This window comes from Corvus kubaryi, unplaced genomic scaffold (genome assembly GCF_017639235.1).
Source record: "Corvus kubaryi isolate FWS band 111438036 unplaced genomic scaffold, C.kubaryi_AGA036_p1.0 split1-131, whole genome shotgun sequence".
Taxonomy (NCBI): domain Eukaryota; kingdom Metazoa; phylum Chordata; class Aves; order Passeriformes; family Corvidae; genus Corvus; species Corvus kubaryi.
The window spans coordinates 8,858,943-8,873,865 of record NW_024582073.1 but is presented as its reverse complement, the minus strand read 5'-3'; the positions used below and the strand labels follow the sequence as shown (position 1 = coordinate 8,873,865).

At 37.6% G+C, this 14,923-nt stretch overlaps 1 protein-coding gene across 2 annotated transcripts in view; it reads left to right on the top strand.

Moving 5' to 3' along the window:
- UBE2K (ubiquitin conjugating enzyme E2 K) overlaps window positions 1-14,923 on the top strand; it is a 44,602-nt gene that overhangs the window by 23,253 nt on the left and 6,426 nt on the right. For both annotated transcript variants that reach the window (XM_042052924.1, XM_042052926.1), the window contains 3 exons: window positions 2,017-2,099; window positions 11,121-11,220; window positions 14,552-14,680. In XM_042052924.1, coding sequence (XP_041908858.1) covers window positions 2,017-2,099; window positions 11,121-11,220; window positions 14,552-14,680 — 312 coding nt within the window. The remainder of the gene's footprint in view (window positions 1-2,016; window positions 2,100-11,120; window positions 11,221-14,551; window positions 14,681-14,923) is intronic.

The following is a 14,923-nucleotide window of genomic DNA, read 5'->3' as shown; positions in this document are numbered from 1 at the left end:
CTAGTCATAATTAAACAGTGGCATGTACAGTGTGTCTCGAAGAAACAACAGAGAAATAGAAGTCTTACTGCAACTCTGTTGAAGGACTAGATAACATGCACACGGATAGGAGATGGCTGTGGTAAAGTCACTCATATGTTTTTCACAACTTATTGACCTTTTAACTTTACTGCATCTTTCTAGAACTTCAGATTTGAGATTCCACTCTGAATAATGTTCTCCCTAGTCATGTGCAGTGGCAGCTGTACATTCCTGTGCCCTGATTTAGTCCACTCTTCGGTGGCTTATGAATCAGTAGACACCTCAGTTGTCTGACTCAACTTCTTGATTGGTTTTCTGTTTGTCTGAAAGATGTCTTTGAACCAAGAACATGTCCTAGATCCTTATTATTTTCACCCTGATACGTAACTGGGGAAGAGGAGGAAGAGAGAGGTGCCAGTAGCTCATAGGCTCTTTGAATTACTTCCTTGAGGTTGGAGCAAAAGACTCAGAAAATCTTAATGAAATGTCTGTTGGTCTCAGTTCTTTAATCTGCACGTGTTCTGGTGGGAGCTAAAAAAAGGAGAGCTGAAGCAGGTTGCAGACACTGAAAGATGGGTCTGTATACCATGATTTAGTTGCTGCTTTAGGGCTTAGTGGTCTTCATTTCCGGAGTTCATAGGCAGCTGTTAGAAACTCAGTGCACTGTAGCATAGTACTGCTTGTTCTGGAGTCTTGAATTGGAAGCTCTTTTGCTTGTGTTGGGCCCTGCCTTTCATCTGAAAGATTTCTTTAGCTTGTTCAGTATGTGCTTTGACAGCCATTGTTAGCAGTCATTCACTGTGAGAAATTATCTAGTATTTACATTGCTTTTTACATTTTCCAAGTGATTTATAGAGTTGAGGTAGTTAATAAGTGCCTCAGCTGACATGATAGCTTATTTTTGTCCAGGAAAGCAGAACTGTTCTGGTCTTGCCTGTTTAGACACCAGGATTTTAGCCCTGTATGTACAGTCTTTTGCTGTGATGCCTGACAGATGATGTGTTCTCTTCACTGATTTGCTTGCAGGTCAGGGGCAAAAGTTGAAAGATCTGTGCTATACCTAAAATGTTTTTCAGGAGTTTGGGGTGAGGAGGAGATGAGAAACAGACAGGTCAAAATCACTAGAAAGCAGTTAAGGTGCAATCTGAAATCAGGGGTTTGAAGAAAATGAAGGGGGAATTTCCAAAGGCATGTATGTCCTTTCTGAGGACAGCTTTGGTCTCCAAGACCTTTAAGAGAAAATGCTGCTTTTACCTTCCTCAGTGTCTAAAAAAACCTGGGAAACCCAAACCACCAAAACCTGAAATTAGTAATGCTTTGTGAGTGTGCATACACTTTAGTGTGAAATATGGACATGATCAATGAGTGAATGCTGGGACTAGATCCTTTCAATAGCAAAGATAAATAATAGTAATCTAGTTAAGTTTTGGGTTGGTGAACAGCTTTCTGTATATGGGGTAGTGAGACAGAATGGCTGTAGAAGTAGTAGCATCCAGCACAGAAATTTTTGTAATGCTTCTGTAGCCAACCATTTAGCTCAACAGTGAGTGATATCCAATTCCTATGTTAAGAGTTCAGGACTTTGTTTAACTTTGTGAAAGCTAGAAAGCCCACTTTTAATAATGTTGGAAGTTTTAGGTCTGTATTTGACCATCTACTTGTCAAAACACTTGTACTGCTGGAGGATATTTCTAACTAGCTTTGTGTCATGCAGGGATGTAAACACATGACATGTGAAAAAGCAGTTAGGGATGAGTTTGGGGAGCTGGAATAGGCAGTTGCCTGTTCTGAGTAAGGCAAGGCTCTAACAAACAGCCTTACAAACTTCAAGCCTCCTGAAATAAGCAGTATCACATCTTACTTCCATTTTTAGTATTACATTTTCTAAATTAGTATTTCTTCATAATATTATTTAAAATGGTGGATTTAAAATGTTTACTTAGTATACTGGTTTTAATTGCTGTTTTTGTTTTTAAAAACTGTCTTGTTTTTTAGGTGCGGTTTATCACCAAAATATGGCATCCTAATATTAGCTCAGTCACTGGGGCCATTTGTTTGGATATTCTGAAAGATCAATGGTAAGATTCCATGTGGGTTTGAATGTGCAAAATCAAGTATACTGGTGTCCTGGATAGGAGACAACAGCTCACCTTGCTTTTAACCTTGTGCTTATAATTTGAGATGTCCTTAAAGCACACATTTTGGTATAGTATTCTGAGGTGCAAATATGCAAATGAAATGCTTGGGTGATCATTTTGGAAAGTACTAAGTACATATTATATACACAGAGAGCTCTTCCAAAAATTTTTGCACTAGGATGAACATTTCATTGTTGACATTTTGGGTGTTTTTGCATAAGTTAATTTTTTATTTTAGTTCTTTACTGTTAACAAATACTACCTATTGCTTCCTTTGATCAGTTAATGTTACTGCAGAAGTTTTAATAGTGAAAATCTGTGGAATAGACTTGTGTCCAAACTAACAGCTGCACTCATTGTTCATTTCGTTTTTCAAAGTAATTGATTTCATGTGGTTTGAAGATTGTGTGTAACAGTTGTATGATAGATGTGATACCTAATACAGATGGTTATTTTCCTCCATGTCTGCCCCAAAAGAATAGGACTGTAATTGCCCAGCAGATCATACCAGTATCTAATCATACAAACTTCAAATACTTGTAACGTCAACAACTTTGTTAAGAGTGCTGTTGGCCAAGCAGACGTCAGTTGGGTTTGAAAGAGAAACTTTAGAGGAGAATGCTGGAGTCTTGCAGGTGACACATCGAGTGTATTAATCTTTTGCAGATGTACAAGATTATAGAAATCATCTGGCACGCGATAGTGTAAATTACTGAAATGAAATGATAATGATGATAAGTTCTTGTCTAACTTCTGGAATGGCATATTTTTTCTTACCATCTGAGAACACTTGATGTTCTTTCAGGCAATAGAATCTTCCAATATGCATGCCATGGTACCTGGTATGGTTTTTCTTATCAGTAAAGCCAGTGCACTTTTGTACCTGCCTCTTAAGTATTCATACCACCCTCCAGTTTTATTGGAGATTAATGACTCTTTAACTGTCTGTCATGGTGTAGCACAGCTTGGATTTTAGTTAAAGAGAACTCCATCAGATTCAGTTTAAAGGCACAGAAAGGCACAGGATTGATTTTCTGGGCATAGAGCAGTGATAAGGATACACATCATAAAGTCACCCCAAGACACTGTCCAAGTACAGTCTCCTGAGAGGTCACGCTCTGAAGCAGGTTAGTGAATTGCCATGAGGTTGTCAGTGAGTATCAAAAGGCAACAAAGACCTAAAAAAGTCTTGAGCTTCTACTTAATTTATGTACTTTTGGGGTTTTTAGTCTAAACCTTTGATATTTGAGAAGGAAGGACAGGAGAGAAGAGTTGACCTGTGTTCTTGTAATCTTTGAGTTATGTCTAGCACAGATAATTTGATCTGTGTCTTATTTCTGTTATTTCTGCTTGATAAAAAATCCTCAAACATTCATGTCTTCCTTTGCCAGGATGTATATGAAATAGGAGTATTGGACCAAGAATTTGACTTCTGTATATTTAAACCAGCTCACACAAGAAGCACCAGTATTATTCCAGTTGTATAGTTTTAAAGTCTTCCTTTGAAACACTGTCTTCATTTGGAAGCACTAAGGAGAGAATTTCACAGAACCTGGTGGTGACAGGGGGAGATTTCCTATATACTATTAATCCCTCTTCAGATGATTCTTAATGTAGTGTGATCCCTTCATTTTCTAGTGGTGCTATTTGTAATTTTTGTTTCTTTTCAAATCATAGAATGGTAAATGAAAATCACTTGAGCATTGTTCAAGTGCTTATCAAAGCCTCTGATCCTTTGATAAGAACAGACTTACAGCTGCCTCTGTTGCGTACTTTGAAGCATTTCTGTATTGTGATAGATAAGACTGCTTTTTTCCTGAGTAGCTTCCTAAAACTCACTAAGCAATATGAATGGTTAATATTGTTGAAACAAGTTGTTTATTGTTCTTCAATATATGCAGCTTTAGTTAATTAAGAAATGCCTACATCATAGAATCATAGAATGGTTTGGGTTGGAAGAGACCCTAAAGATCATCTAGTTCCAACCTCCCTGCCATGGAAAGGGACACTTTCCACTAGACCAGGTTAAATCTGAAGTGGCATCATTCATAATATGTGTGCACACAGACAAAAAGAAATATGTACAAAGTTACACTCGAGAAAAATTACTCTTGAGTTCAGTGAAATACTTGCAGAAGCCTTTGGATCTTCTCAGTGGGCAAAGGATTAAGCTTTCAGGAATGGTGAGGGTATTAGCCCAGGCTTCATAGGCTTTCCATCACAATGCTCAGAGTCTCACTAACTTGAGAGTTTGCTGGATCTGAGAGTCATCCTATTCAAGGAAATGCTGGTCACAGCCTGCTGTGGTCCAGGAGAGCTCAAAGGGTCTCAGTACCACTGTTCATAGATAGGGTCACAGGATGACTATCTTAAATCATCAGTAAATTTCCATCCTGGCCACAAGGATGAGTTGGTAGTTACTGGAATATTCTTTGAAAAGTCCAACAACAAAAGTACTATTCCACTTGGTCTGTTGTTCAGACACAAGGAAGAAGTCTCAAGGCTATTTATTGGAAAACAGGGGCTTGTGAGACACCAGAAGTTCTGGGAGCAGATGGTGTTTTTGATAAACTGAAGGGAACCTAACTGTCCAGATGCCATTAATCCAGGCCGAGACCTAACAAGCATTCCTGAGAGCACAGCTGGCCTAAGGAGGGAGCCAGGGGGAGGATGTACCACCACACACCACCATATTTAAGTTTTCTGCATGTCTAGGTTGAAAAGTGGTTTGAACAAAATAGCTTCATTAGAAAAGAAACAAAAAATAAGCAATACACCCCCCTGATTAATAATTTAATCTTTACATTGTTTTATCAAGCATTCAAAGGTGAATTGGACAAATGCAATTCTGAAATACACCTGTAGAAGTATTCTAGAAAATATATTTAGTTCCACAATGCCTCTTGTCAAATCTTTTAGCAACAAGATCTGTTTTTGAAGTGCCACTTCACTGGCTTTCAATGCTCCTCTTGTTGCTGTGTTTTAATATAAGTCTCAAATTTCACTGCCTATCTTTTTCAGTGAGGTTTGAGAATTAAAGGACTGGAGAAGTTTGGCCTATGGGCCTTAGCAGGATTTCTGAAAGAATTAATAAGCGGATAAAATACTCGTTTATAGATGGTAGAGACTAATACTATTAAAAGAATTTAATAGTTTGTATAGTTTTAAAAAGTCTCTTCCCTACTCTCCCATCCTCTGATAATGATTTTCTGTTCTAATGAGTATAGTTGAGATGATACTCTGCATATTGGCAGGAGGTTTTATCAGTTTGCAAAGTAATGTCTATAAGTTATTTTTGATGAGTTTAATGCAATTCTTTCTCCACATTGCATGCTTGATGCTGAAATTCTTTGCAGCTGTGGATTTTCTTCATGTTTAGATTTTTAAGTACCTGTTATGCCAGTTTGTTTGCAAAGCAGCAACTGTTTGCTGGTAGAATTAAAATAGGGGTATGATTTTGTAAAAGGAATACTGTTTATGCTTATCTGACATAATTTTCGTTATGTGGTTTCGCTTACTATGGCCTGTATTTATCTTCCAGGCCAGTACTTGGTCTCAAGGTTTTAATTTTAAATATACAATGTATCTAACACAGTTCATTGAAACCTGAGAACTAAATTACTTGAAAGCTGTTCCGCATAAATCCCTTGAGCAGAGATTATTAAGTGAATGTGTTGTGGCTGCGTATATGGCTACAAAAAATCTCTTGGCTTTTGTGGTTTTGACAGTCAGTAATAAATAATTTTTTGTTGTAGTGACTCTACTGGAGGATTCATGCTTCAGTTTTAGTTGGGATGCAGAAATCATTATAAGAGATAATACAATTTTAATAGATAAATAAGCAGCAGCCAGCTTGTAATCATCTTCCTGGGCACCCAGAACTGCTGGATTTTGTTCAGGGTGTTTGAGGAGCACTGAAGCTTCTTAAAGCTTTGAGAAAATTGCAGAGAATATTAACATGGTTTGAGGGAACCCTTCAGCAAGCAGGCTTTCCCCTCTGTGCTGTGTGAAAGCTATTCTATTATGCTTTTTAAAAAATTTTCTCTGATGCGTGCCTGGTCTTGTATTTGTCCTGTAAATATGCAACAGCCTTCTACTCAAAGGCCTTATTAATTTCCTTCCAGATTCCATAAGCCATTGGAACAAGGTGCCAGAGATTTTTGCTTGGATTAACAAGCTTATTTATTTCACAAATGGAACAAATATTGCAGATTATTTGGAAAAAAATGTTCCTGTAGCCATGTTTGGTTGACAGAGTAGAGTAGCAATCTGCTGGCTGCAGCTGTTCCCGGCATTCTGCTGGGTTACCTCTTGGAATAATGAAAGAGATTGTTTCCTAGAGAAGAATGTAAAGAACATAAGTAAAAACTTCCTAAATGGAGAATTAGTTCGCCTTTAAAACTGAAGAAGAAAAATAAAACCTGGCAGTGTTTTGTAATCCTCTTAGGACTCTCTCAGCCCATCAGAAGGTAAGAGATTTCTTTCCTCGGGCATGCTGGGTACAGCTGGCTTGCTGTGCCTTTTAATGTTAACACTATAGTCACCCAAACTAGGGGTGCTCTTTTTTAATGGAAATGCCCTAAGATATTATCTAAAAAAAGAGGAAAAATGTGTAAGTGAACAAAATGTATATCAGCTCTCTTTGTTCTGTTTCAATCCAGATTTTCCTTGTGGTTTAGCAAATGCAATGCCAATAGAAAGCCAAGCTTTTGGTTTGGATGTCCAGAGTGGAAGCTTTTAGTTTCAAGTTCTCTGAGGGGACAGTGCCCCTGTAGGGAGCTCTCTGCAGCTCACTGGTGCATGATAGTGGCCTACTCCCGTTTTGCAGATGGCAAACCTGCAAGCTTGCATGATAGCTAAGCAACATTTTGGGATGGGAGTGGGAGTCAAGGGTTATTGTAAGCTTTAGGAGCAAACAGGATCCAGTAATGTCATGGGACAAAGGCAAATAGGAAATTTTACCTTTAAAATTCATTCTACAAGCTGGCTGCTTGTTCCTGGTGATTGGTCAGGCTTTCATTGAAGTAGTGTACCCGCTTAGAGAGTTGTTGTACAAGAAAGATGGGAACCATAGGAAAAATCCAGAGTGAAGTACGCAAGAATAATGGTCTAAGCAAAAACAATGTACAGTGAAAGATGGGGAAGCCATCTCAGTGTGCAGAATATCAAGCATGGTGAAAAACTGAAGTAAATTTTCCAAGAGCCTTCTAAGGCTTTGGTTAAGAACAGATCAGACAGAAGTCTGTCAGGAGTGATACAAAACCTTGCCTTTGGCAAGGAGGAGAGAACAAATGTAAAACGCAGCCATGAAGCTCACTTGAGTTACCAAAGAGAATTGCTTGAACTCCATGAGCTGTTGCGCATAAATCCACCCACACCTGGAAGTAAACTTCAAATGTAAGAAGAGTTGGAAATACCTAATTTTTTCAGGGTTCTATTCTGGATCAATAAACCTTCAAGGTACGTTGGAAAATTCAGAAGACCTGTATCTTTGCACTGGAAATTTGTTTTAAGGAAAATACAGCTTGCTTATTTTTTTTTTCTTCCCCTGGACATTCTTCTCTAGCTTGTGAAGATGTAGGGGAGGGGATGTGTGTGTTTGTGTGTGTGTGTTGGGATTTTTAGCTTTGTGGGACTATCAGTATAGATTTTCTTTCAGAATTGATGATCGGAACTGTTTTTGCTTTTTGCTGATGAGGAACAGGTCCTGCCCTACTGGTATCTGTAAATACAATTCTAGGCAGTCATTTCCATTCACTGTGTTCTCCCAAAAGAAGGTAACACTTCTTTGGGAGAAGTGAAAAAAGAAGAGCTTTTAAGTTCATGGGAAATCAGAATCTATTTTTAGCTGTCCCTTCAGTTTCTTCTGTGAATCTTAATATATATCTGAAAAATTCGACTAAGCTATTGTAGAAAATAATAAGCTTTTTTTACTTTCTTTGATCAGGAAAGCTAATTGGTGTTCTAAATGTAGAAGATTTTAGATGGTTGTATGATAGTTACACAAAATATGTCAGTTTTTCTTTACCATTAATCACAAACTTTTAATTTCTTCTTTTACAGCAATTGAAGCTGTAATGGATTTTCTTTTATGATTTAAGGATACTTCTTTCAATGTTTATGTCCAATAAAAACTGTGTTATGATGCATGAGATGGGAAAGCCGTTTTGAGATACGAGACTTGAAAATATTTGTAAGCTACATTTTTAAGACTTTTTACAAATGTAGCTAAACCAATCTTGTCTGAAACTTACGATTTCAGAGTTTAAATTCTCTGATCATACAGTCATCTGTATATCTAAATGGATAAGTTGTTGCTTTTTATTGTTATTTTGAAATTGGACTGTGAGAAGTGCCAGTATGCTTTGTATAAAAATCTACAAATATAACAGATGAACAGGGATTGAAGGGACCTGGCAGTCCTGAAAGGCAGAGACAGCTGGAGACAGCTGGTGTCCATGGCACCTTTGGTTCTTAGTGATGCCCCCTGCTCCCCAAAGTGTATTTTATACTCCTAGAAGGTACAGTGGAAGTGGAAGTAAATTGCATGTAAAAGTGGCACAAGAGGCTGCAATCCTTTTTATGTCATCTTGTCTACATTTTCAGATGTATCTAAAGTAGAAGGATTTCTGCAAAGGAAAGGGCAGAACAGCTTTTATTTGGAGAAAATAACTATAACATTAGTTATTGTTGATAGATATTTCATGGGAAGTCTGTCTTTAAAACTACAGTAACTAACATAATAAAATTACTTAACTGGGAAAAAAGACTTTAGATTTTATAGTGGGTGTGGTAGATACTATAGTACCTGAAATTCACTGCATAAAAATAAAAATTATTAAATCCATTTGAGCATAGTAAGGCCTGAATGACTTGGTGTCCCACGACACCTGAATGCTGGAATAGTAAATATGTTTTATTACATTCCGGTAATACTAGCAGATGAGACTGTGAATTATGTCATCAATGTGTACATTAAATAGGTTAATTTCAAGATAGTATAAACCAGTAGAGATTACAAACCCAAGGAAATGATAAGAGCAAAATAGCATCAGGTACATGTAAAGAAAAGAAAATTACTGAGGAATAGATTTGGATGAGGAGAATTTTATGTTGTGATGGTTTTGTGATTTTTCAGAACTCAGATTTAAAAGCATAAGGATTTTTTTTAAGATTTAAGTCTACGAAGTTCAGCTTAAGGGACTTGAAGCCAGTGTGGCAGTTGGAATGAGACACTATGTGCTAATTAAAATCTCTGTCATTTGGGATGTTTCTCACTTGCAGTTTGATGTAGAACACTGCACTGCGAAAGCTCAGCAATAATTATCAAGCTAAAAAATAAGTTACTGAGAAAAATCTTCTAGAATTAGAAACAATTAGGGGAGAATGGCATGTTTGAATGGTTAGTGACACAGCAAGAAAGCTGTGAATGTAAGCGTCTAGGAACATAATATTTGGGTGCCACAAATGTACCTCTGACATTTTACCAGCATCTATTCTTTGTTCATTGGTGCACACTGCTCAAGTACCTTAATACAGTGACTCAGTACTGGAAAATACATAAATTTCTGAAACCTAAGCCTGGAAAGGGATTTGCACACTGTTTCCTTTGTAGCTGGATCAAACTGTATCAGGTCAAACTGTTCCCCACCTATTCTAACAAACTCTTTACATTTATTTGCAACCTTCTGAAAAAAAGAAACTGTTTTCTCTTGATTGAAAATTGAGCTTTGTTTGTAAGAAATTGGATGTCTGTGTTTCACAACTTCGCTCTGGCATTCATGTGGCATAATCACTTTGTTCAAATCTAAAATGTTGCATTTTCCCTACTTACCTTGCTACTAGTTCTTAAGCAGAGTAAACAGATCTGTGTATTGGTTTGAACGTCTGTGCCATTGCCACAATGATTTAAGAGTTCAGTTAACTCTTCAAATCAGAAATACTCAACTTTCTCAGAGTCTGTGGGGTTCTTACTTGGTTTCCAGTGTACGCCAACTGAAATGGTAGATCAGAGGTTTTATTTATGATTAAAATCTAATGAAACTGTGTAAGTGTTACAACTTTCCATACTTCTGGTGTGTAAGAATTTCATACAATTGCTTTTAAGGGTTTATTGACTTCTCTGAGCATACTGGATTTTCCCGTACTAAATTATTGAAGTGTCTTATTCTAAATACACTTGGAGATCTGGATAAATGATAAGAACCTAAAACCTTAGAAGTTCCAACTCCAGAACTGTGCTACCTTCAACAGGGTTCTTTCACAGGGGCAAAGAGTGACTTTACAGGACCATTGTGACTGCAGAATGTTTCTTCTGGCTGTTTCTTCAGTCATGTCAGGTCGTAGTGAGAGGAAGCCAGGGAAGTATTTTGATAGCACATTCCATCATTAGCCTAACCATTTTATTATTGTAGTAGTAATTAACTATGTAAATGCTTCAACTTTGTTGAAAAATGTCATATTAAAACTGGTGCAAAGAGATCTAATGTGTAGAGTTCCTTACCTGTTACACATGTTTAAAATGTAGGTCACTGCTCCTGCACGAGGAGTGCCGGCAGAGGGAGCATCCGCAGCCTGCCGGCCCCGCCCCGCCCCAGGAGGAGGTGCTGCTACCGGCAGTGAGGGAGAATGACACAAGCCATTTCGGCGTTGTTTTTTTGCGGTTTTTTTTTCCCCAGATGAAATTAATTACATTAAGTGGGCATGGTGAAATGTGTAGGTCAAGGTACTTTCCAAAAACTTCAGAAAGCACTGTTGATAGGAAAGTCCATGTATAAAACCTTATTTAAATATATATACAAAGCAGTATTTTGATAACTATAAGCTGCAGCAGTTTAAAATTATGTTCCTTGGACTTACAATCTGTAGACGATCCCATATCTTCTATGATAGTAGTACAGCCACAAGGGTGAATACAGACATGGGATATGGTAAAGGATTTTTTTAAATTTTCAATTTCAGGGCAGCAGCAATGACTCTAAGAACAGTGTTGTTATCACTGCAAGCATTGTTGGCAGCTGCAGAACCAGATGATCCACAAGATGCGGTAGTGGCAAACCAGGTAAGATACTCAGTTGACTGTGATTTTTAAACACTTCTGTAATCTTTGCTGAGTCAGGTGAGGTCCCAAGGCTTACAGGAGATAAAAGATTTTAAACAATTTATCATAAAATTGCATATAGTAAATGTGAGCTGCTACAGTGTTTTGTGCTCTTTTTGAATTCTAGAGTGAGTATTAGTTACTCTACAGTGTCAGAAGGTTTTGTCCTTTATTTTTATCACCTTGTGAGAAATATCAGGAGATAACAGCATAGTAAAATGAATTCCAGTATACCTTGCCTTTTAAAATCTAAGGCTTCCAGTATAAGAAAAGCAATATGCTGTTGGTTTAAAATGAGTTTTAACTTGGTTGTGTTAGTTCTATTTGGCTTGGTATGAAGCTCCTCTTCTGGATTAATATGAATATTGTTGAGCACTGTATTTGTTTAATGTCAAAATATTATGAGTAATAACTTGGGGATAGCTGTTTTAATCACTGGTTGAATTGCTATCAGTAAAATTTTGTAGTCAACAAGGTTTGTTACCTTTCAGACATTAGTGATAACTTTTAATACCAATAAATAAATGTCAGTGGGATCTTAGGCCATACCTGGACTGCCATGATTCTGTTTAAATTGTTGATGAAGGATAGAAACAGTCATTCCTCTGGCGATTCTGAACAAGGTCCTAAGTATGTGTGTGTTCTCCTTTCTACTCTGGGGCGAGAGAGAGAGGCAGCCTGGCTTCCCCACTGACTGGCAGTCAGGGTGTATTTCAGTAAAAGAAGAACAAAGCAAGTTGATGCTGGAAGAACCTTCTATCTCACCTGTGTCTTCTGTAAGTCAGAACCCTCCAGGATAGGGTGACAAGGTGTGCACTCCTTCCTCTAAAACTCAGTGCAGGATGATAGATAAGCATTTTTCAGACCTGTCGGGATTTGGGGGAAACGTGGAGATTAGAGGTAGTCCATTGCACTGCTGGGTGCATGAGAGCTGTGTGCTACCACTCTACTCAGTAAGTACAGAAGGCTTGCTTGTGGGATTCTGCAGTAAGGCTGCTCTGAATAAATGTCCATGAACAGTTCTGTCAGGCTGAATTGCTCTGCGCAGGGAGAAGTGTTGTAAAGGCCAGAAAGGCCACCAGGCATATCCCTGCACTGGTTTTTTTCTGGATGTATGCCCTTGCTGTCACACTCCCTCTTCATTAAAAAAAAACACTATATCCTTTTCCACAAAGGTAGTGTTTCCTGTTCTGGCTCTGATGGTAGAATTTTGTGTGGGAATCATAACAGTAGAAGCACTTGAGCTGGTAGGAGTTTTTTCTCAGGCAAAAAACTTCATGAAACTTTCTAGATTCCAAAGAGCAATTTTCCAGGCTGCCCCTCAGGTGCTTGTGGGGGTGTGTCCAGTGTGACTGTGGGACTGTGGCATGGCTGATGTGGAGAGGATTCTGTTTACCCTGTTTCCTGCAAATATCTGCATGAAAACTATACTGGGGTTTGGCCTTGAGTTACAGGCATGTGTAAGTAGGAAGTGATTATAATGGTTTTGAGAGATATGTTGGTAAACACCTGTTTCCTTCATGTGTTTATTTGGTGTTGGGGTCTCTTTTACTTTGTTAGGGTTTGATTGTGTTTTCCAAAACAAAAATTCCCAAGACATGAATTTATTCTCCACACTTGCGCTATTTTACTAAACTGTGTGTCATCCAGGTAAATGGCAGTGTTGTACAAGCTCTTGAGCTGAATCCCAGGGAGAGCTCCTGTTTGAGTAAGAGCAGTATTTTCAGACACCAGCTGTCTGGTGTGCTAGTTGCTCTGGTTGCTGTTTTTTTTTCAGTACAGCAACATGAGCTGCCTCAGATTCCTGATACCAAAACATCAGCAAAAGTTGGCTTTAGGCTTTTCTCAATTCAGTGAGAAAATTCAGGATTATTTACAGATACCCAAGTAAAGGAATTCTATTAATAGAGCACTGAAACCTAGTTCTGAGTAAAATGCAATTACGACTAATCCTTTGGACTAGAAAGCTAGTTGCTTTTTAGGCTTGGCAGTGTTCTCAAAAATATTTTAAAAAAATTAATTGGGGGAAGACCACTTAAGAGCAGAAGAAAATAGTACTTCAGTATGCTACTGGTGTTTACCTTAATCCTTCCTCTTTTTTAGTCATTACACCAAAAGAAATTTATTACAGACCACTGTATTTATAACAGTGATTTATTTCCAACAATAGATTGCCTCCCATGTTTGTTTTAGTGCCATTAATGCCACTAGATAGTAAATACACAAATTATGACCCGTGGATCAGAATTAGAGGGAAGTGGGCAAGGCACGCAAAGCAGTGTAGTTGGTGTGGGTTGTTGTAGGAGAGGCAAAATGAAATGTACTGCATTTTACATGCTTTATAGATCTAATTATTATTTTCATGTATGAATGAAATGTCTAAGAATGATAATCAGCCATGTTTCTGTCCTTAAAATGTACCTAAATATTTGAAAAACATATTTGCTAATATCTTGTTTTATTAAAGTGATGATTTAAGGGAAGAGGGATTTTTTTTTTTTTTTAAGACAAAAAACTTGATACTGCATACCAAAGTTGTTAAAATGGGAAAATTATTTAACTTTTCTGAGTACAGTTTATGACAGATGACCCACTTTCTTGGCAGTTGAGTTCTTGGCACACACTAAAAATTCTCTGTGATATGGTCCAGTCTGTTGTTTCTTGGAAAACTAGTTAGTGACGAGATTGGTCTAAATAATATAGTTACATACTGGCATGATTCCTTGCTTTTTGCACTTGCTCACCCATTTTTCAGCCCTTCTTCTGTCACCTGTGTGATCAAGATCTTCGTTCTCAGGAAGAAGTCTGGTAGTAGAATGTTAGTCCAGACTGAAAAACTGCAGACCTACTTGCAGTGCGTAAAACCATATATTTTTTTAGTGATTAGAGAAATGCATTAGAGTAGTACACAGTACCATGTTCAGGAGATGTTAACATAGGGATAATTTGTACTCTGTCACACTGAATATAAATTTTCAGCAGCTGTGCTAAATATAGCTACTTCGCTTGGGTCGGTGCAATTGAGAGCAATACCTGGTTGTACACATCAAATACCCATAGTGCAAAATTTGACCTGAAGACAAACTCATTATATCAAATGCTTGCATAGGTTTTCTCTTTGTGTAATCCTCACCTCTAAATTTACTTCAAAAATAGCAGCATGATCAGTATGAAACACTGTGGAAGATATTGTAGGAAGAATGATGGATTGCAGTTTGCCATATTGTCTTGCTGTGTGGTTGGATTGCTGAGATTTAACTTTCACCTTTTCCCCCCTCTCTCTTTTGTGTAGTACAAACAAAATCCAGAAATGTTTAAACAGACAGCTCGACTTTGGGCACATGTGTATGCTGGAGCACCAGTTTCTAGTCCAGAATACACCAAAAAAATAGAAAACCTTTGTGCTATGGGCTTTGATAGGGTAAGTATAAATAACTTAAAATATTTTTCGCTAAGGGCAGGCCAAGTATATGTGTATAAATACAGGAAGTCATCAATAGCATCAGAATCTACTGAAGTAGATTTGCTACTTCCATGATGTTGTGTAGGTCTAATTATTCTATTTTGCTTATTATTTTTAAGAATTGGAGTTTTAAAATACTACGTTACAGATAAATCTTGCGAGCTACCCCTGTCTTTTTGAAACAATTATTCTATAAATTAT